General features: G+C 35.6%; 1 protein-coding gene across 2 annotated transcripts in view; it reads left to right on the top strand.

Annotated features, from left to right (window-relative positions):
* The window catches only part of LOC106884146 (doublecortin domain-containing protein 1), a 228,254-nt gene that overhangs the window by 34,088 nt on the left and 169,166 nt on the right, over positions 1-25,000 (top strand). For both annotated transcript variants that reach the window (XM_089355596.1, XM_089355597.1), the window contains exons 2-8: positions 2,516-2,674; positions 7,528-7,731; positions 9,748-9,818; positions 11,396-11,517; positions 13,685-13,847; positions 16,997-17,099; positions 21,035-21,134. In XM_089355596.1, the coding sequence (XP_089211722.1) occupies positions 2,523-2,674; positions 7,528-7,731; positions 9,748-9,818; positions 11,396-11,517; positions 13,685-13,847; positions 16,997-17,099; positions 21,035-21,134 (915 nt within the window). In that variant the 5' untranslated portion in view covers positions 2,516-2,522. The remainder of the gene's footprint in view (positions 1-2,515; positions 2,675-7,527; positions 7,732-9,747; positions 9,819-11,395; positions 11,518-13,684; positions 13,848-16,996; positions 17,100-21,034; positions 21,135-25,000) is intronic.

Raw genomic sequence — 25,000 nt, 5'->3', positions numbered from 1 at the left:
TTCCATACTGTCTGCTGTGACTGCTGCTGTTAAGTGTCTGATAGACTTACAATAAAGAATGAAGACGAAATTGTAATAGTGGGTGTAATTTAGAATCATAGTCTGACAATAGAGAGTATTGATACAATAGAAGCATGTGAGAAGTGGAGAGTATTGATGCCATAGAGATGTGAGAGGAAGACGGAAACATCACAGAAGTGAGGCATTTTGGTACAGATGCAAAGCCTATGGCTTTTCAGAGTCTATTATTGAACAGTAAAAGAAAAATACTATTATTACGGTAACTCTAAAAATAATGATTGATTTCTTTTGATTAAGTTCTGTTTTTATATGAGAGGAGTATTTTTCATTGAATTGGAACAATTTTACTGACATCCTCTGCATTATGGAAGCATTTGGTTCCTGAAAATTTTACCATAACATAAAACCTATTTTGCCATTCATGTTCATGTTATTTAAAATGGAAGTAAATGAAAACATTAGGGATTGGATTTTATAGCAAGACTTTCAAGTATGAAAGATTTCTATAATTTGGTAGATGGGATGACTGAATTACTGCTATTTCTTCCAGCAATCTCATAGAGATCATCATCATCATCATCATCATCACCGTTTAACGTCCGCTTTCCATGCTAGCATGGGTTGGACGATTTGACTGAGGACTGGTGAAACCGGATGGCAACACCAGGCTCCAATCTGATTTGGCAGAGTTTCTACAGCTGGATGCCCTTCCTAACGCCAACCACTCCGAGAGTGTAGTGGGTGCTTTTACGTGCAACCGGCACGAGGGTCAGTCACACGGTACTGGCAATGGCCACGCTCAAAAAGGTGTTTTTTACGTGCCACCTGCACAGGAGCCAGTCCAGCGGCACTGGCAATGAACTCGCTCAAATGTCTTTACACGTGCCACCAGCACAAGTGCTAGCAGGCAACGCTGGTAACGATTATGCTCAAATGGTGCTACTTACGGGCCACTAGCATGGAAGCCAGACAGCTGCTCTGGCAATGAACACGCTCGACAGTGCTGTTAGTGCTCCACTGGCGCAGGTGCCAGTCATCGAATGAAAAATACAATCACTTTAAACAACAAAGGTCATCACTCCAAATTTTTTGTTCTATGCCAAACACTCACTGACCCCAGGGACCTTAGAAGCATCCTTCAATGAATATAATTCTAATCTTGTCTTTTTCAAAAGGAAGAAAACACAAATACTACTCATATGAAGTCCCCTCCTCCATTTATTAGAAGCAGTGCTCTTCTGGAGACCTCAGAATTACTCCAATTATTGGGTCACATGATCATTCTCTACTTTTCATATCCAAGCTGGTCGGGCTTGCTCTGACCACTCTTTTTCACAGTGACATACCAGCTGCTTCGGACACTCATCAAAGAGCACCCTCAGAGGAAATATTTAAGCCAAAATGACCAGGAGGTGGTACTTAATGACAGATGGTACTTAATGACAGCCACCTCATCATCACCAAGGATTTCTCCTGGTTAAAGCACATCCTCCACACCAGAGCCTATTTATGTCTTTTTTTTTTTGCATTTTAAATGTTAAAATCAGGCACAGGAGTGGCTGTGTGGTAAGTAGCTTGCTTACCAACCACATGGTTCCGGGTTCAGTCCCACTGTGTGGCACCATGGGCAAGTGTCTTCTATTATAGCCTTGGGATGACCAAAGCCTTGTGAGTGGATTTGGTAATGGAGACTGAAAGAAGCCCATCATATATATATATGTGTGTGTGTATATATTTGTGTGTCTGTGTTTGTCCATCCACCATTGCTTGACAACTGATGTTGGTATGTTCACATCCCTGTAAATTAGCAGTTCAGCAGAAGAGACTGACAGAATAAGTACTAGGCTTAGAAAGAATAAGTCGCTGGGTTGATTTGTTCAACTAAAGGCAGTGCTCCAGCATGGCTGCAGTCAAATGACTGAAACAAATAAAAGAATAATATTTTTGATATTGGCTTGTTACTTTTATTTGATTATTTATATAACAGAAGATAAATAAAATAATAATTTAAATTTCGTTTTTGGATTTGGTTTGCAAGATTCTTTATGTGAATTTGTGTGTTGAAGCATATTCTGTTGTGTCTGGGGAGAGTCATTCTCTTTTAGTGTTTTATCATTTAACACACTCACTGGTAAAATTTCCACTTATTTCTTTTTTATTTTTCTAAAATTTTCGTTGTGTCTTGCAACATTTTCAATGCTTTTGACTCAAAACTATTGAAAAGGTTGCAAGACGCAACGAAAATTTTAGAAAGATAAAAAAGAAATAAGTGGAAATTTTACCAGTGAGTGTGTTAAATTATAAAGCACTAAAAAAGAATGACTCTCCCCAGACACAACAGAATAAATTAAATATTCATATCTTCTTGTGAGCAAAATGCACAAAAAATGCCACAGTTTAAAACTTCACCAAAAAAATACTACATAAAGCACATTTTGATGCCAGCTTATAACTTCTTTATTCTAAAAGCAATTTATCCTTTTACTGTTCTCAGGAAGAATATGTCTAGAAGCAGAAGTCAATCAGTTTCCTCCAAAGACCAAAATGATGTCAAGATAATGAATCACCAAAGAGTTTTAAGTTATGAAGATTTGCTTATAGCAAATTATTTTGAAATGTTGAACATGAAAAGGTGTCCTCTTAGGACTGACAGGTTCGTTTCAGTTATTGTTCATTATAAATGTATATTTAGATCTAACGAGATATATGATGTTATCACTGAACTTGGCAAGATATCCATGGTGAGCTTATTAATCTCTGATTTCATTTAGTTTGTAGAATATAAGCAAAATCATACAGTACAAACATATTCTATTCATCATCATCATCATCGTCGCTTAATGTCCACTTTCCATGCTGGCATGGGCTGGACAGTTTGATTGAGGACTGGTGAGCCAGAGGCTGCACCAGGCTCCAATCTGATCTGGCAGAGTTTTTGCAGCTGGATGCTCTTCCTAACGCTAACCACTCTCAGATTGTAGTGGGTGCTTTTACGTGCCACTGGCATGAGGGCCAGTCAGGTGGTTCTAGCAACAACCATACTCAAAAGATGTTTTTTATGTGTTACCTGCACGGGAACCAGTCCAGCGGGAACCAGTCCAGCGGCACTGGCAATTACCATGCTCGAACGGTTGTTTTTCATATGCTACCAGCACGTGCTGGTAAGGCAACACTGGCAACGATCACACTCGAATGGTGCCTTTTACATGCCACCAGCACAGGAACCAATCCGTGGCCCTGGCAACGATCACACTCGGATGTGCTTTTAACGTTCGACTGGCACAAATGCCAATCAGGCGGTACTGTCATCGACCACGTCAGTGATTTTGATTTTATTTCACTTGCCTCAATAGGTTTCGTATTCATAATATATAAACAAACATTTTTGTATATTTATCATCATCATTTTAATGTTCACTTTTCCACCCTTGCATGATTTAACGAGAATTTGTTGAAGTGGATTTTCTGTCTGGATGCCCTTCCTGTTGCCAACACTCATTTGTTTCCAAGCAAGGAACTATTTTCCTATGACCTGATATGTTCTCACAGAAAATTGGAAATAAAGAACACTGCTTTCATGATGGTAACACACACACACACACACACACACACACATGTATATGACTGACTTCAGTTTCCATCTACGAAATCTCCTCAGAAGGCTTTGGTCAACCCAGGGTTAAAGTACAAGACACTTGCCCACGGTGCCATGGAGTGGGACTGAACCTGAAAGCACATAGTTGGTAAGCAAGCCTCTTAACCACACAACCACGTCTGCACTTATTAGTAAAAGTTTGATTATTCATCTTTCATCTATTTATGTATGACTAATTAAGGAAAGGTAATTAACAAAAAAAAAAAAAAAATAAAAGTAATATATCTTTGCATTACCAACATTTTGGTTTTCAAGTTTTCACTGTTAAGAGATATCACGTGATCATGTGACCAACGACACTATCAAATGTTACACATCGCTGGTCACAATGCCTTTTTGCATTGCATTTAGCCATTGAGTGATGCCACTCTACTGGCTAGGCGAGCTGGCCAACATTAACCCGTGATCGTAAGGGGACTGGAGCAGCGTAAAATGAAGTGTTTTGCTCAAGAACATGCCATCATCATCATCATCATCATCATCATCATCATCATCATCATTATCATTTAACGTCCGCTTCCCATGCTAGCATGGGTTGGACGGTTTGACTGAAAACTGCTAAGTTGGGGGACTGCATCAGGTTCTGATCTGATTTGGCAGAGTTTCTACAGCTGGATGCCCTTTCTTATGCGAACCACTCCAAGAGCGTAGTGGGTGCTTTTTACGTGCCACTGGCACAGGTGCCATTGACCTGACACCAGCATCAGCCACAACTATGGTCTCACTTAGCTTAGCAGGTCTACACAAGCACAGTATATCACCAAAGGTCTTGGTCACCTGACCCTATCTCCATGTGGCCCAAGGCTCGAATGGTGCTTTTTATGTGCCACTGGCACAGGTGCCAATCAGACAGCACTGGTATCAGCCACAACTACGATTTCACTTGGTTCAACATGATTTCATTTAGGTGTTCACAAGCACAGCATATCTCCCAACGATTGTTGGTCATAATTATTCATACCAGAATGTAATTCCTGACAAAGAATCTAATCTTTATTTCATGATGAGTTTTTAGTTTTTGTCTTTGGAATTAATTACACTCCAAAACAATTTGTAGAATGTATATTGGTTCTGTACCAACCTGGATTATGAATTAAAGATCATCTACACCTACAATTTTTCCTTTCTTTATACATCATATATATACATATATATACATACACACACACACACACACACACACACACACACACACACACACACACACACACACACACACACACACACACACACACATATATATAATTATAACAAGGGCTTGGCCTGTGCCTCACCACACACTAATTATAAAATATTTATAAAATTTACCTATGAGGTTTTATTTCTGCACTGACTACCTGGTGAAAATTCAGTAATGATTTTTACCCTTTATTATTATTATTATTATTATTATTATTATTATTATTATTATTATTATTATTATTATTATTATTATTATTATTATTATTATTATTATTATTATTATTATTATTATTATTATTATTATTATTATTATTATTATTATTATTATTATTATTATTATTATTATTATTATTATTATTATTATTATTATTATTATTATTATTATTATTATTATTATTATTATTATTATTATTATTATTATTATTATTATTATTATTATTATTATTATTATTATTATTATTATTATTATTATTATTATTATTATTATTATTATTATTATTATTATTATTATTATTATTATTATTATTATTATTATTATTATTATTATTATTATTATTATTATTATTATTATTATTATTATTATTATTATTATTATTATTATTATTATTATTATTATTATTATTATTATTATTATTATTATTATTATTATTATTATTATTATTATTATTATTATTATTATTATTATTATTATTATTATTATTATTATTATTATTATTATTATTATTATTATTATTATTATTATTATTATTATTATTATTATTATTATTATTATTATTATTATTATTATTATTATTATTATTATTATTATTATTATTATTATTATTATTATTATTATTATTATTATTATTATTATTATTATTATTATTATTATTATTATTATTATTATTATTATTATTATTATTATTATTATTATTATTATTATTATTATTATTATTATTATTATTATTATTATTATTATTATTATTATTATTATTATTATTATTATTATTATTATTATTATTATTATTATTATTATTATTATTATTATTATTATTATTATTATTATTATTATTATTATTATTATTATTATTATTATTATTATTATTATTATTATTATTATTATTATTATTATTATTATTATTATTATTATTATTATTATTATTATTATTATTATTATTATTATTATTATTATTATTATTATTATTATTATTATTATTATTATTATTATTATTATTATTATTATTATTATTATTATTATTATTATTATTATTATTATTATTATTATTATTATTATTATTATTATTATTATTATTATTATTATTATTATTATTATTATTATTATTATTATTATTATTATTATTATTATTATTATTATTATTATTATTATTATTATTATTATTATTATTATTATTATTATTATTATTATTATTATTATTATTATTATTATTATTATTATTATTATTATTATTATTATTATTATTATTATTATTATTATTATTATTATTATTATTATTATTATTATTATTATTATTATTATTATTATTATTATTATTATTATTATTATTATTATTATTATTATTATTATTATTATTATTATTATTATTATTATTATTATTATTATTATTATTATTATTATTATTATTATTATTATTATTATTATTATTATTATTATTATTATTATTATTATTATTATTATTATTATTATTATTATTATTATTATTATTATTATTATTATTATTATTATTATTATTATTATTATTATTATTATTATTATTATTATTATTATTATTATTATTATTATTATTATTATTATTATTATTATTATTATTATTATTATTATTATTATTATTATTATTATTATTATTATTATTATTATTATTATTATTATTATTATTATTATTATTATTATTATTATTATTATTATTATTATTATTATTATTATTATTATTATTATTATTATTGTTATTGTTATTGTTATTGTTGTTGTTGTTGTTATATATGTGTGTGTGTGTATATATATACATGCACACACATGCACATACACACATACACATAGACATACAAATATATGAATGACTGGCTTCTACACAGTTTCCAGCTACCAAATTCTGGATGCCCTTCTTAATGCCAACCACTTTACAGAGTGTACTGGGTGCTGTTTATGTGGTGCCTGCATGGACACTGACACAGGATGGATGGTTTGACTGAATCCAGTGATCTGCAGGGAGGTCTGTGTTGGCAGGGTCTCTCTCTGCTGGATACTCTTCTCAATACCAACCACTTTACAGAGTGTACTGGGTGCTATTTTATGTGCCACCAGCACGAGTGAAGTTGCCAAGCAACTTATAGGAGAAGAATAGAGAAAAGCAAAATGTCCTTTTGACTAAGTGTGTATAGGGATGGATATGGAGAAGTGGGGAGATGGTTGTTTGCCAAGTGTTGGGAGGCTTAAAAATATGATGGAATGCACTGCATTGTGTGGGGCTGGGTGGGAGTAACTAGAAAGAAGATAGAGATGGTGGAAGCTAATTACCAGAACTTCTCAAGACATGAGAAAATGGTGCGAAGGGAGAATAACAGGTGGTTTGAAATGAATGTAGTGAATGAGAAACAAAGAGGGCAGGTTTGGGAAATTTGTATGTTTTAATAATTTAACTTACATCATTGTAATTCAGATGTGGTTCTTCCAGGTACCGAGAAACAGAATCTTTGAAATATGATTTTAGCCCTTATAAACAACGTTTGTCACAAAGACCACAAACACAGGGCAGAACTCTCCAGCCATTTTCTGATCAGGGTAGCAACACAGTATACAAGAATCTAATTAATACATTGACAGATAATTCAAAGCGCCTTCGACGGAGACCTTCCAGTGCACCTGTGAAAAATAACAGGTAGGTATAGTTTTATTTTTTTGACAGGTAAATATTAGGTTGTTCCGAAAATAAAGACTGCTCTAAGTGTTGTTTTGAAACGCAATTTTATCATAGTATTTTAATTATATTTTTGGTAAATTTCAACATACTTAATAATTGATGTATGCTCTTTAATAATGTTCTGCTTATTTCAGACAGAAAATATTCTTGAAACATAGGTACCTTTAAATATGAACATGACAAAAAAGGACCTTTGCTTACTTTTCTTGCATGAGTTCAAGCTTGGGCGCAATGCCTCCCAAACTGTTGCCAATATCAACAGAGCATGGAGAGAGGGGTCCACTAGTAATCGCACAGTACGAAGGTGGTTTCAGAAATTCCGTAGTGGTGATGAGAGCCTTGAAGATGAAGAAGGTAGAGGACGGTCATGCAGTCTTGACAATGAATAATTGAAAGCAATTGTTGAACAAAACTCACGTCAAAGTGTCAGAGAAGTGTCTCAGGCACTTGATGTTAGTATTGCAATGGTCTCACGCAATCTGCAGAAGATTGGTATGGTGGAAAAGCTCAATAAATGGGAACTGCATGAGCTCCATGAAAACCAAAAAGTTCGGCATTTTGAAGTGTGCTCAATGTTCTTTCTGTGAAATACCAATGATCCTTTTCTTGACCGAATAGTCACTTGTGATGAAAAGTGAATCCTTTATGATAACCGTAAACAATCGGGTCGATGGCTTGATTGTGATGAGCCCCCAAACATTTTCCAAAGCCAAAGATTATGGTGACTGTCTGGTGGTCTGCAATTGTTGTTGTCCATTACAACTTTTTGGAAGCCAATCAGAGCATTACAGCAGATGTTTACTGCAATCAACTTACTGAAATGCATGCTCACCTGCAAAAAATGAGGCCTGCATTGGTAAATAGGCGTAGCCCAATTCTGCTCCACGATAATGCAAAGCCACATGTTGCAAGAACGACAGTGCAGAAACTCAGAGATTTGGGATACAAGACTTCACCACATCCTCCATATTCTCCTGATCTTTCCCCACTGACCACCATTGTTTAAAGCATTTAAACACGTTTTTAAGTGATAAAACTTTCAGATCCAAACCAGAGGTGGAATCAGCTTTCAAAGATTTCTTAGTACCAAAGCCAATAAGTTTTTATCAACGAGGCATAAATAATCTCGTTGATTGATGGCAGAGATGCAGAGATGTTCACGGCTCATACTTTGATTAATCAAAACATTTTTATTGTTAATTTTTCCACAATAAAATTATGTTTCTGAAGACGGCCATTATTTTCAGAACAACCTAAAATAGTACATTGCATTACCTTAAGTGTTATCCACGTTCTGAGTTCAAATCTTTCCATGGTCAGTTTTACCTTTCATTCCTTTGGGGGAAGGGGAAAGCAGTAGCAGTGGTGGTAGTGGTGGTTAATAAACTAGATTACCAATCGAGTACTGAGGCCAGTTCATGGCTCCTCCACGACTGTCTGGCCTTGTGCCAATTTTTGACATCCTTGTTACCATCATCACAGTCAACATCACAGGCCATACTTTCTTTTGCCAACATCATTGAAACTATTACTGTCATTCACTACAACCAGCATCATCAACATCATTATCATCAACACAGACAGACACCACGGCCACCACTTTTATTTTATCGACCCCTGAATGTATGAAAGACAAAGTTGACCTCAGCAGGATTTGAACTCAGAATGTAAAGAGCCAGAGGAAATGCTGCTTAGCATTTTATCTATCACCCTAACGATTCTGCCACCTTGTTACTCTAACCGCCACGATGCTACAATCATCATCATCATCATCACCATTATCACCATTATCATCATCACCATCATCATCATCACTATCATCATCACCATCATCTTCTATTTCTTTGAGTGTGTTTGCTTTTATGCTTTTCCCCTCGTACATTCGTTTATGCATTACTAATTAATTACATTGATGTCTTACCATTTCCATTCCATGTTATGATCAATATGGTAAAAACAAACCATGAAACGAAGAAGTTTGTCTGAAGTCCATTTTGCTGATCCCCTCCATCGCCCCTACAGGAGCACCAAAGGGGCCAGAATTGGTAAATGTTTTCTTGATTTGTGGACGTTTCTAATCTTTTGGGGGTCGATATTCCACTGTCTGTCTTTGTGTGTGTGTGTGTGTAAGTTGTGTGTGTGTGTGTGTGTGTGTGTGAAAATGAGTGTGTGAACGTGTGTGTGTGTGAATGTATGTGTGTGAATGTGTGTGTGTGTGTTTGTGAATATGTATGAGTGTTTGTGTGTGTATGTGAGTGTGTGTGTGTGTGTGTGAAAGTGTGTGTGAGAGAAAGTGAGTGTGTATGTGTGTGAGTATGTGTGAGAAAGTGAGTGTGTGTTAGAGAAAGTGAGTGTGTGTGGGTGGGTGTGAGTGAGTGTGTTTGTGTGTGCGTAAGTGTGTGTGTGAGAGTGAATATTTGTGTGAGTGTGTGTGTAGGTGAGTGTGTGAGAGTTGTGTAAGTGTGTGTGTGTGTGTGTGCATGTGTGCGTGTGCGTGTGTGTGTATGTTATGAAGGCCCATAACCTAGTGATTAGAGTGTTGTGCTCATGATTGCAAAGTCACGGTTTCAATCCTTGGACAAGTCAGTACGTCATGTTCTTGAGCAAAACACTTGATCTCATGTTGATTTGCGATCACTTCCGACACCTGATGGATAGTACCCCGCATACCTATTCAGGTGGTACCCCACGTACCCATTTCAGGGCACATTTATTTGATGAGGAGAATGAGCTAATAATGTACAGCACAGACATTTAATCACTGGAAACAAATCATTTGTCCAGGGTTGTCCAGTAAGAAATTGCATAACTCTCATATGTTGTTTGTGACAGGGTGAGTCCACCTTTTGTGTGTGTGCGAGCATGGTGTTGGTGCCACAGAAAAAAAAAGCACCCAGTACACTCTGTGTAGTGGTTGGCATTAGGAAGGGCATCAAACTGTTGAAACCAAACCCAAAGCATACTATGATGCTATGGGAACTTGGTATGGATCCTTGCTTTGCCAGCTCCTGTCATGCTGTCCAACTCATGCCAGCATGGAAATCAGACATTAAACAATGATGATGATGATGGTAGTGATGATGATGATGATAATGATGATGGTGATGATGTGGAGGATGATGATGATTATGATAGTGATGATGATGATGATTACGATGATGATGATTACGATGATGGTGATGATGATGAGGATGATGATGATGATGATGAGGATGATGATGGTGATGAGGATGATGATGATGGTGATGATGTTGATGATGCTGATGATGATAAGGACGATGATGAGGATGATGATGGTGATGATGATGGTGATGATGAGGATGATGATGATGATAAGGATGATGATGGTGATGGTGATGATGAGGATGATGATGATGGTGATGATGATAAGGATGATGATGGTGATGATGGTAATGATGATGATGATGATGATGGTGATGGTGGTGATGAGGATGATGATGATGATGGCGATGATGATGGTGATGATGGCGATGATGATGGTGATGGTGGTGATGAGGATGATGATGATGATAAGGATGATGATGATGATGATGATAAGGATGATGATGGTGAACCAATCACTGACATAAGTTCAGGGAATCCTGTATTTCTTCTATTGCAGAAAAACCACCCAAAACTTCACAGAGCTGTATCAGAAGACAACCCCCTATAATAGTGGTGAAGGCTTACAGAAATGGGGACTGCAATGTTTTTACTAGAGTTGCTGCACCAGACCTGCCAATGGTGAGTGATATTGGGGTTATTGATTTATTAATGGACACATGAAGGGCTGCATGTTAAAGAGTTCACTTTGAATTCACGTTGCTTCACTTCCGACTCTGTCATGTGATGACAACTTGGTTAAGTGTCTTCTACAAGAGTTTTCAGTTGACCAATATCTTTTGAGTGGAATTGGATTCATAGTTACTGTACAGAAGCCGGTTGTATTCTATACATGTGTATTCAATACATGTTGTATTCTATACATCTTGTATTCTATCCATGTGTATTCTATACATGTTGTTTTATATACATGTGTTCTATACATGTGTATTTTATACATGTGTATTCTATACATGTTGTATTCTATACATGTTGTATGCTATGCATGTATTCTATACATGTTATATTCTATACTTGTATTCTATACATGTGTATTCTATACATGTTGTATTCTATCTATGTGTATTCTATACATGTTATTTTATATACATGTGTATTTTATACATGCTGTATTCTCTTCTATACATGTGTATTCTATACATGTTGTATTCTATACATGTTGAATTCTATCCATGTGTATTCTATGCACGTTGTATTCTATACATGTTGAATTCTATACATATATATATGTGTGAGTGTGATTTTGCTTGTGTATATATGTGCATATATTTGCATGCATATATGTGTGTGTATATTGTTTTAGTCAGTGGACTGTGGCCATGCTGGAGCACTGCCTTGAAGGGTTTAACTTAACAAATCAACCCCAAGTGGAGGTAGGAACAAACACAATACAGACACACATAGACACATGCATGATGGACTATCTTACAATTTCTGTCTCACTCATAAGGTATTAGCCAACCCAAGGCTATAGCAGAAAACACTTACCCAAACTGTCATGCAGTGGGACTGAACTTGAAACCACCTGGTTGCAAAGTGCGCTTTTTAACCACACAGCCATACCTGAACCAATGAAAGTAGTAGGCCCCACAAGGAAAAGGTTGATAGTGTCCTTCCAGTTTCAAATTGCCTGCTTTCATCAGATCATTCTTTTTGACTTTATATATGTTGTTTTTGGGTAGGTGGAGGTAATGTGAAGGATAATTAGATGTCGTGTCTAATTAGGGTTATATGGTAAGGGGGTTACAGAGGGGGACAGGAGGAAAGTATGTGTTTGTATGATGTGCATTGATAGAAAGACATGGTGAAGAGATTTATTTTGGTTTGATGAAGGGGTTTTTTGCTATTGTTTAGGATTCAGTCAGAAATGGAAGTAAAGATGTAAACAGATATATCACGTTCAGGTCATGACATTCTTTCTACGTAAAATTGGTTTTTGTGGTATTTTAGGGTTCACAAAAAAGTTTACATACATACAATTGCTGCGTACCATGCATGTGTACTGACATCGCTCCTTTACTCATGTGAGATGTGGACCCTTTACAAACATCATGTTAAGGTCCTTGAACACTTCCAACAGAGATGTCTGAGACACATTCTGAATGTTGGCTGGGCCTTAAAAACCCCAGATACACAGATCCTGAGGAGAGTCAATATCCTGAGTATTGTGGCATTGATGCATAAACACTGGTTACGTTAGACTGGACACCTTGTTAGAATGAATGATAGCAGGATCCCTAAACAGATGCTACATGGGGAACTTGTTAGTGGAAAGCGACCCCATCAGAAGCCATGACTGCGATTTAAGGACTGTGTAAAGCCCTCATTAAAGGTCTGTGTAATACAGGAAGCTGACTGGGAGAGCAATGCTTGTCACCACCATGGATGGAGGAGACAGGTAAAGGAGGTAATCAATACCTTAATGAAGTATTTAAGTGTGCTGCTCGAAAATGCTCTGCCAGTGTAATGAATGAGGAAAGCTTGGTCTGTAATGTTTGCAGTCGTGTGTATTTGTGAAGTGCAGGGCTTGTTAGTCACCAATGGAGCCACAAGTGTAAGGTGTAAGGTAGTCTTAGCACAATGTTTCTAAAGGTCAGTAATGGTTTTCCTTGGTCACTAGTGGACAACCATCATGTGGACATATAATACATATAATAACAATTGCTATTCCACCTGTCCTTATATTCAGGTGTAATTTGGAATCTTTGGCTGATGAATATTTTATAATTTTAATTTGTTTTATTTGTTGATTGTTTAGTTTTATTTAATTTTGTTTGTTTTTTTCCAGTTACTGGAATTGTGTACGAAGAAGCTGCAATTGCCCTTTGCTGCTCGAATAATTTATCTTGAAGATGGAACCAAAGTATGGAGCCCCGAAGATATTCCTAAAGAAGCTGCTATTTATGTTTCAATGGGTGAAGCATTTCAAAATCCCCAAAATAAAAATAAAAGTAAGGATTAATTTGTTTTGTTTTCATCATCATCGTTTACCATCCACTTTCCATGCTAACATGGGTTGGACGATTTGACTGAGGACTGGTGAACCGGATAGCTGCACCAGGCTCCAATCTGATTTGGCAGAGTTTCTACAACTGGATGCCCTTCCTAACGCCAACTGCTCTGAGACTGTAGTGGGTGCTTTTTACATGCCACCGGTACAGGAGCCAATCAGGTGGGCCTGACATTGATCATGTTCGAATAGTATTTTTTATGTGGCACTGGCACAGGGGCCAGTCAGGGGGTACTGGCATCGGCCACGTTCGGTTGGTACTCTTTACATGCCACCGGCATGAGAGCCAGTCACGAGGTACTGGCATTGGCCAGAATAATAATTATAATGATGATAATAATTATAATAAAAATAATAATAATAATAATAATAATCATAATAATAATAATAATAAGCTTGATGATGATGCCACTACCACTGAGTCTGCCTTAATAATGATTGTCGCTTTAATAATAATAACAACAGCAACAACAATGATAAATATCAGAAAGGTACCATCTTATATTGTACAAGAATCCTAAGACAGATTCTTGAGACTTAAGGAAACTTGTTGTTGCCAAACAGCAAGATAAAATACCTGCTAAGTTAATTAGCAGGCATTAACAAAATAATAATAATAAAACTAATAATTTCTAATATTGGAACATAGTTGATTGAATTAAACTCAGTTCATTAGTTATATTTAATGACTTAATAAATGAGTTGATACATCATTGCTTAAAGTTTAATTGTTTTTCAAGCCCCAGGACTCATAAGACCAGTTAACCTGGATTCCATGGTGGATAAGTGACTAAGTTTACATTTTTCCCCTTGAACAGGACATTGGCTCTTTGCAGGGGGTCAAGGCCAGCAGTTTTGAAAGAAGGGGTTAAGTCGATTTCATAGATGCAAGTACTTGATTGGTACTTTATTTTATCAATCCCAAAAAGGGACAAAAAGCAAAGATGATTTCACAACAGAATTTCAATTCAGATCATAAAGAGTTGGAAGAAATGCTGTTTGGGGCTTTGTTTGATGTGTTAACGATTTTTCTAGCTGGATGTCTATTGCTCAATTTAGCAGCTAGATTTCATTAAATCTCACCCTTCTGTTGTTAAAAGAGGACATGTTGGACACTGTCCAGTTTGTCATTCAGTTCTAGTCCTTCCTACTCTTAGGTATAAGAAATATAAAACAGTCACTGCTGGACTGCCAGGGTTAAATAACAACCTGTCTTCTACCTTGTGTCAGTCATTTTGACTGTGGCCATACTGGAGCACCACCTTGAAGGGTTTAGTCAAAGAAACTGACTCCTATGCTGTTTTTAAAGTCTGGTATACTTATGCTATCAGTCCATTTTGCTGAACTATTAAGTTAAAAGGATGTAAACAAACCTACACCAATTAATATGGTGGGGAGTTAACAAACACAGACACAAAGAACATGCACGCACACATACATTAGATGGGCTTCTTTCAGTTTCCATCTACCAAATTCACTCTCAAATCATTGGTTGGCTTAGAGCCATAGTAAAAGACATTTGCCCAAGATGGTGCACAGTGGGGGTTGAAACTCAAACCACATGGTTGGGAAGCAAAGTTCTTTAACCACACAGCCATGCTTGCATCTCCCTGACATATATAAAAATATTAGGTGGTCATGGTTGGATTATCAAGGTTAAGCAACAACTTGTATTTATTTTATTAATGTCAGTCAGAGGAACAAAGCTCGTCACTGGCAGAATTTGAACGAAAACGCTAAGGGTTGAGCCAACAATATTGCAAAGAGTCTAGGTTGGTGGTTTACTGTTTGTGCCAGGAAACTGAATCGATATCTTTATGAAGATTGCTTAAAATACTGAAGGGAATGTTGGCAGTTGAATAAACTATAATTCATCAATATTTATTTACTCCCTGAAGTATCAATACAAGAAATATTGGAGAGAACTTCTCCAAAATTAAGAAAGAAACTTGTAAAGTGTTTCATAAATAAACTGCCTTAACTATTTATTTTACATACACACACACATTTGTGTATGTGTATGTTTGTAGGTGTATATGTGTGTGCGTGTATATATATGTTTGTGTGTGTGTATCATGGTATCACAGTGTTGAAGAGAGTATTGGATGTTGTTATACATCTCTGGTCACAGTGTGCTTTGCTTTGTTTTAGCCTTTGAATGATGCACCAAGAGTGTCAAGTTACACCCGGTTCAGCATCGAATTTAGATCGAAACTGAACCAAATTCGATGACTGGAACCTGTGCCAGTGGAGTGCTAACAACACCGTCCAAGCAGGATCACTGCCAGAGCAGCGGTCTTGCTTCTGTGCTGGTGGCACGTAAAAAACACTATTTGAGCGTGATCGTTTCCAGCTTTGCCTTACTGGCACTCGTGCCAGTGGCATGTGAACAAAACATTGGACCGACTCCTGTGCAGGTGGCATGTAAAAAACACCATTTGAGCATGGCCGTTGCCAGTACCGCCAGACTGGCCCTCGTGCCGGTGGCACATAAAAAGCACCCACTACACTCTCGGAGTAGTTGGCGTTAGGAAGGGCATCCAGCTGTAGAAACATTGCCAGATTGGATTGGAGCCTGGTGTAGCAATCTGGTTCGCCAGTCCCCAGTCAAATCGTCCAACCCATGCTAGCATGGAAAATGGACGTTAAATGATGATGATGATGTAACGAACCAGTTGTTTGCCTAATTAGAAAACTATTATCAGTATGGCTATGGTTAAAAAATTGTGATGTAAAGTAAATGAAATGTAAATATACCAAGGACTTAAAGAATATTTAATTCATCACTGAGCATGTTGAAGAATAAACCCAGCATTTCCTCTGCATGTTGTAAAAAGGCAATTAAAAGAGGTTATGGTAGGATTTGCTTTCCAGCCTCATAAAAACCCTCACCAACAACAGACCCATGGGTTGGCGGGTTGTCACCTGAGTGGAGCAAAAGCATCATCAGCCAGTTGTAGAGAATTAGCAATAAGTGGTGGATGCTGCAATGCACTATAATAGAACATACCTCCATACATGACCCTCACCTAAAATCAGATGTGAAAAGACTTGATTAAATATAGCTTTTTTTGTTTGTGATCTTTGCAGAAAGTTTGTTTGACCAAAAAAACCTTGTATGGACTTCATTTGGTATTAATTTACCAGCAAGAAAGAAAAAGAAAAGGAGAAATGCTCTTTCTCACAGAATGAGGTAACAGACTCTTTTATCTTTTACTTGTTTCAGTCATTGATTCGACTGTGACCATGATTTACATTTTACTTTTGACAATCTTTTTCTAAAAAAGTGAAACCAGTCAAGTCAATTAACATCTCTAAAAAGTCCATTGCACTTTCAAACCTTCTTTCCTATATATATATATATATATATATATATATATATATATATATACACACACACACACATATATATATACACACACATATATATATTTACGCAACAGGCTTTTTTCAGTTGCCATCTCCTGAAACCACTTACAAGGCCTGGTACCTTGCAGTGGGAGTGAACCAAAAACCATGTGGTTGTGAAGCTAAATTCTTACCACGCACCCATGCTTGCACCTTAACCACACCTGCCAAAGGATAATCAGACACACAAGAGAAGAGATGAAGAATACATAAATATTTGAAGAATAAGAACATTCTGAAAATATCATCATCCTACTCACAACTTCACACACGTGTACATGTGCACACACACATACAAACTCTTGCACAAACACACACACACACGCACACACATGCGTGTCCTCGACCAAAAAGATTAAACCTGCACAAGACTATTATAGACATAATCCTTTTATATAGATTGTGTTTGACAGAAAACGGAATTTCACTTCATAACAGAATTGAGAATTTGTCTGGATTAAATCAATGTAATGAGAAGAGTTGCTTTTCTTTGATGTAAACTTATTTATAACAAACAGAGTTAAATAGATCAATGGTAGACTTTAAGCCAGAAAGCTTTCACTTGAGATATAACTAATCTATCAGCCGAGTTAGCTGCAGAGATTGAATTATCTATTGGTTGACTAATCTTTTAGGATCTGTCGTCTTACTTCTAATGGACGTTAAATGGTCAGGAAGGGTTTTGAGTTGTTTGACTTGTTGCCCTTGAGATATTCTGATGTACTTTACGTTGAGAGATGTTTTATACCCAGGGTAGTGGATGGAAGCATTCATTCGTGATTTACCAGTATAATGTAAGTTAGGGCAGTAGTTTGAAAATGGTGCCCCTTGGCACACTGGGACATTGTGAGAAGTGTCTTCTTTTATGTCTTACTTGTTTTGGTCATTGGACTGTGGCAGAAAAAAGGAACCAACTGGAAGGGTTTTAGTTGAACAAATCAGTCCCAGTGCTTGACGCTTTTAAGTTTGGTACATAAGTTTGATACATATCCTAGTAGTCACTTTTGCTAAACTGCTAAGTTAGGGGGATGTAAACAAACCTATACTGGTTATCACACAGTGGTGAGAACAAACTCGTGCATGCACACACACACACACACACACACAAAATAACATATGCCTCATACACAGCCTGGGTTTCCACACAGTTTCAGTCTATCAAATTCACTCACAAGGCATTAATCAGCCTGGAATTATAACAGAAGACACTTGCCCAAGGTGCCACATTGTTGGACTGCACCAGAAACCACATGACTGCAAAGCAAGCCACTTGCCCACTCAACCATATCTACATTTTGAAATGGAATCTCTTTGCTGCCATAATTATTTTCATTTGATCCTCTCCTACAGTCATGAATGTTGAGTAATGACTGAAAGAATACAATTGAGATTGGCATTCTTCTGAAAGGTCTCTGGAATAAGGTTACTCAAATAGGTGCATAGGTCAGAGATCAGGGAATCTCTCCAAGTTGAAGCCATTACTTCTTCACACAGAGAGATCACAGCTTCAGTACTGCAGACATGTGATTAGAATGTCACAGGAAAAAATCACAAGACAGATTCTTCAAACCAACTGACAAAAGAACAAGACTAAAAACAAAATGGATTGGATAATATCCATAGTCCTAGCTGATCAGGCTTTGGAATCCAGCTGGAAGCTGAAATAACAGTTGCTTCTAATAGGGCCCTGTGGAGGAGGGGACTGTGGACACTACCTTCTATAACCCTCACAGGAATAGTTGGCAGCAAAAACAGATGGATGGATAGATAGTATGACTAGTATAGTATTTATGTAGTATGACTACTGTAGTTCAGTGAATTGTACTTTTATATAATATCCATAGACTCAGTTGGTCACTCTTGGGAATCCAGGCAGAAAGTACAATGGTTGTTTCTGATAGGACTCTATGGAGAAGGTACCTAAGGACCCTACTCCCATGGTCCATCCAGGAATAATGGGCATTGAAGATGGATGAATGAATGCTATAATGAAAACAAACTAATTGAAGGTACTGACTTCAAAGCTGATTGTAAAATCACTGCTCTCAGAGCTCTAGTTTGCATACTAAAAATATTCTATTCATTTAAGAGACAAATATTTAGATTTGACTAAAACTGTTCATTGAGATTCTGTAAAAATTTTATCAGTCAATAAAATGTCAAAATAATTCCCCAAACTCTTTGCAAACCTGAATAAGATATTAGTGAAATGTCAACAAGTTGTGTATAAGATTACATCAATAAAACAACTCGTGTGGTTCGGCTATCATTTCGAATCAACTGTGTATCTTCTTCACATTGTCATTTTGTATACTGTCTCAGTAAAATGGAGTTTGTGTGTGTGCGTGTGCATGCTCATACACAAGTATGTGCATATGTGTGTGTGTATGTATATATGTATGCATATGTGTATGTATGTATATATGTATGCATGCATGTATATATGTGTGTGTGTGTGTATATACACACACATACTTACATAGATACATATATGCATGTGTGTATATTTATGTATGTATACATATACACATGCACGAACATGCATGTGTATATATATGCATATGTGTGTGTGTGAGTCTGTTTGTGCATATCCACACATATATATATATATATATATATATATAATGTGTGTGTTTGTACATACAAACATACAGAAAACAGCTGCATCAGCAATTTATAATACAACTGATTGAGATTGTGTAGTGGTAGTAGTGGTGGTGGTGGTGGTGGTGGTGGTGGTGGTGGTGGTGGTGGTGGTGGTGGTGGTGGTATCATTCTTTCATTCTTTTTTTGCTGATGACAGGAGGTGAATGTAAAGAAACAAAATTTTCCATAATCGAATTGCAAAGAATCCAGATTTGGTGAAGTACTAACAGTTCTAAGGAGAATTGGGGAAAATGACAAGCTGACTCATTAGAAATGGTCTGACTGTCACTGAAATATTTTACCTGGAACTTTATGTCTGTGAAGAGGCCATGTTCATCACACTGTAATGTCGTACACGTCTTGAGTTATACCATGGCTATAGAATATGTTACATGCAGATAGAATTTATTATATAAAGTTTGAATTGTAGCTTTTGAATAATAATTCTTTCTGCTATAGGCACAAGGTATAACAGAAAAGTTGTGGGAGGGAAAAGTCAATTATAACGACCCCTGTGGTCAACTGGTGTTTGTTTTATTAACCCCAAAAGATAAAAGGCAAATTCAACCTTGGTGGTATTTGAACCCTGCATGTTAAGAGAAGTAAAATACTGCTAAGCATTTTGTCTGGCATGCTAATGACTCTGTCAGCCCATCAATAATAATAATAATACTAATAATAATAAATATTAAGAAAGGATTGAGGTAACTCCTTCTGAAGATATAGAAGCAAGTGAAAGATATATACAATAGCATTGCCAAAACCGTAACCCTGAGACTAAGATTCTTCATCGAGGGCAGAGAATCCTTCAATTCAAGGCATATTAAATGTACTTTTTTCCCCCACAAAATTTCAACATCCCATTGGTCCTATATACAATGTTGGGCCTCTCATAACCTAATTTTGTCCCTGGTGCTGAATATGTGCTGCTGCACCCAGAGTGCATCTTTTATGCCATTAAACATGATTCTTTAGATTTAATCAGTTTCTGACCTACAAATTGAACCGTGACCCTTAACTTGTTTTAATTCTGTTCCTGAAATTTATTTGAGTTTGATATGTTTGTCATTTCAGAGCTTTAACAGTGAAAAAGAATATTCGAATTGTTGTATTCCAAAATGGCTTTGGGAGTGAAGCAATTGAAATAGTTGCTGATGCCAACAAAATGGATGAGGTTTGTACTATTTGTAATTCACAATGCAAAGCAGTTTATCACAGGTCACCCACCCAGAAAATCTGGCACCCATATCACTCACCCAGAAAATCTGGCACCCAAGTCACTCACCCAGAAAATCTGGCACCCTGGTCACTCACCCAGAAAATCTGAGACCCAGGTCACTCACCCAGAAAATCTGAGACCCAGGTCACTCACCCAGAAAATTTGGCACCCAGGTCACTCACCCAGAAAATCTGGCACCCAGGTCACTCACCCAGAAAATCTGGCACCCAGGTCACTCACCCAGAAAATCTGGCACCCAGGTCACTCACCCAGAAAATCTGACATCCAAGTCACTCACCCAGAAAATCTGACACCCAGGTCACTCACTCAGAAAATCTGGCACCCAGGTCACTCACCCAGAAAATCTGGCACCCAGGTCACTCCCCCAGAAAATCTGGCACCCAGGTCACTCCCCCAGAAAATCTGGCACCCAAGTCACTCACCCAGAAAATCTGGCACCCTGGTCACTCACCCAGAAAATCTGAGACCCAGGTCACTCACCCAGAAAATCTGGCACCCAGGTCACTCACCCAGAAAATCTGGGCACCATTTCCTCTTGATGTGTATCTTCATTGAAATGCATCATGATGATGTCTTTTCTATAAGTATTTCATGGTCATAACTCTAATGGACTTTCTGCTCTAGTATCCTATGTCGAGACCCTTAAACAAGTCACACACTTCTCTTCCCAGGAGCATCATTCCTCTGTTGAGTTACCTGTAAGAAGTCTTTTTAGACAGAGACCTGCCCTCCTCAGGTCTCACCATTGTTGTCAGTGTCATCATCATCATTATCATCATCATCATCATCACCATTGTTGTTGTCATTGTCACCATCGTCGTCGTCATCATCATCATGATGATCATCATCACCACTACTATCACAATCATATATAGATGCAGTCATGGTCATGTGGTAAGAAGTTTGCTTCTCAACCGCATGGTTCTGGGTTCAGTCCCACTCTGTAGCATCTTGGGTAAGTGTCTTCTTCTATAGTGTCGGGCCAACCAAAACCTTGGGAATGGATTAGTAGACAGAAATTGAAAGAAGACTGCTGTATATATGTATGTATGTATGTGTGTGTGTGTGTGTGTGTGTATATGTATGTGTGTGTTTGTGTCTGTTTGTCCCCTACCACTGCTTAACAACCAGTGTTAGTGTGTTTACATCTCTGTAACTTAGCAGTTCAACAATAGACACCAAAAGAAGAAATACCAGGTTTACAAAGAAAACAAGTATTGAGGTCAATTTGTTCAACTAAAATTCCTTAGGCTGGTGCTCCAGCATGGCTGCAGTCCAATGACTGAAACAAGTAAAAGATAAAAAAAATAAGAAAATATCACCATCGTCAGAAATGCTCAGAACCGAAGACTTCCAGAATGAATCTTTGCTACATCTCGTTCAATATTACTATTTTCTATTAAAAATCCTAGCAATCAAGTTTGATTTTAATTCCTTTGAAGATTAATAAAACCGTTTTAGTATAATATATTTGATTTGATTCTGCTAATGTTTTGTGGCTTTAAAACAAATGTTAAATGTTAAATGACGTTGAGGACAAATTTGTTTTCCTATGACTAATCATATTTTCCTATTACTATACTCATCTTCTGATGAAAGATATTACCAATAATATTAAACTAATATTAATAACGAGAAATCTTTGTGTATGCATCAGTGTATTTGTCTACGCATATATCGTTGTCATTTAATGTCTGTTTTCCATGCTAGTTTGACAGGAACTGGCAGGCTAAAGGAAGGCACCAAGCACGACTGTCTACTTTGGGATGGTTTCTGCAGCTGGAAGACTCTTCCTAATGTCAACCACTTGGCAGAGTGTAGTGGGTAAATTTTTATATGGCACCAGTATCAGTGAGACAAAACCCCTCAACTGAGGTGGGAATAGTACTGAGCAGAGTGGGTTTGTGATGAGGAATCAAAGGTTAATGGGTAATAAAGGGACAAAAACAAGCATCTTGCTGTAGAGGACATACATAACCACACCAGTCGGAGGAGTGAGAGAGAGAGAGAGAGAGAGAGAGAGAGAGAGAGAGAGAGAGAGAGAGAGAAGATGGTGATGAAGATGTACCAGGGAGATGAACCACCACTCTACAACTCAGTCAACATACATATATATGTATGTAAGTTATAATTAAAATTTCCAATACACCCTGTCTTCATTGACTGAGTTGTAGACTGGTGGTTCGTCTCTAAATTAGTTATGTACATATATATTATATATTACGAAATTTGGTTTAATATTGTTATACTGAATTTTACATGTAAGGTTGGAATAATTTTTTATTCTCTAATATCATTACTATATATATATATATATGTGTGTGTGTGTGTGTGTGTATGTATACAGGTGTATGTCTGCACATAAGAATGGGCACTGAAAAGGTGATTATATTGGCACTGCTCCAGCATGGCCACAGCCTTTTGGCTGAAACATATAAAATAAATAAAAGAAAATGTATATATATTGAGACATGTGTATACATGTATATGTATGTATATATATATACATATATATATATATATATATATTTGTGTGTGTGTGTATGTCTGTGTGTGTGTGTATATATATATATATATATATATATGTCTATATATATATATATATATATATATATATATATATATATATTTAGAGAGAGACAGAGAGAGATGTCTATTGTATATATGTATACATATGTATGTATGTCTATATATGTGAATACTATTCTTAAAGAATTACTAACACCTGTTCACGAACAACTAACTTGTTTGGATGATGATGTTTATGTTAATACTGTACGAAATCAAAATCAATAGTGTTCGAAGCTAAATTAGGCTGAATGAGACATCCCTTCCCCTTCATCCTTTGCTTTCTTTCTCTTTTTATTATTTGGTTACTGATATAATTAAAGGTAAGTCTTTTTAAGGAATATTACTCTTGACAGTATCAACCAAAATATTCCACTTATTGATTTTGATGTCTGTTAATACATCTTTGGTTTAACACTTCCAATATAGTTGCTTATTGAATATCTTGGAGTTAAAGAATTTATTCCTACCCAAAAAAAAAGTTTTTTTAAAATCTTTTTTTTATTTCTTTCACTTAATTATTTATTTATTTTTATTTATTTGATATCTGGTGAAGAAGATTATTGGTTAGAATTCTCTCATTGGTTCATTGCTTGTTTGAAGGCTACTGTGACAAGAGAGTATTTTTCTCATTGATATTTCATGTATTAGATATTGTTCACCTGTATACATTGGCGAAAGATACACATATGCACACACATACACATGCATGCACACACACACACCCTCATACACACTCTCACACATACGCACACCCTCATAGACACACTCTCTCTCACACACACACATATGTACGTACATGCAGTCAGTCACACATGCACACATGCAGACTAACACATACACACTCATACCTCTGTGTGTGTGTGTGTGCGTGCGTGTGTGTACACACTCATACATATATGCACATACATGCACTCACACATGCACATACAGTCACTCACACATGCACAAGTGCAGACAACACATAGACTGTTATATATGCACACACATAGTCACACACATATGATATATGTGTGTGTGTGTGTGAGAGAGAGACAGAGACAGACAGACAGACAGACTTCCAGACAATTTCTATCAACCAAACCCTACTCACTAAAGAAATCGCTATTTTTTTTCCCAAAGACAACCACCATTGTGCCGTAAGAAGTGCTTGGCAAACCAAATATCAACCAATTCCCATAGCTTTCAACTCCCATTTTTCTTTAAAATCTGAGGAACAATGGTTTGAGATT

Source organism: Octopus bimaculoides, chromosome 7 (assembly GCF_046866305.1).
Source record: "Octopus bimaculoides isolate indiv1 chromosome 7, ASM4686630v1, whole genome shotgun sequence".
NCBI classification, from domain to species: domain Eukaryota; kingdom Metazoa; phylum Mollusca; class Cephalopoda; order Octopoda; family Octopodidae; genus Octopus; species Octopus bimaculoides.
This window is presented reverse-complemented; position numbering and strand designations above follow the sequence as displayed.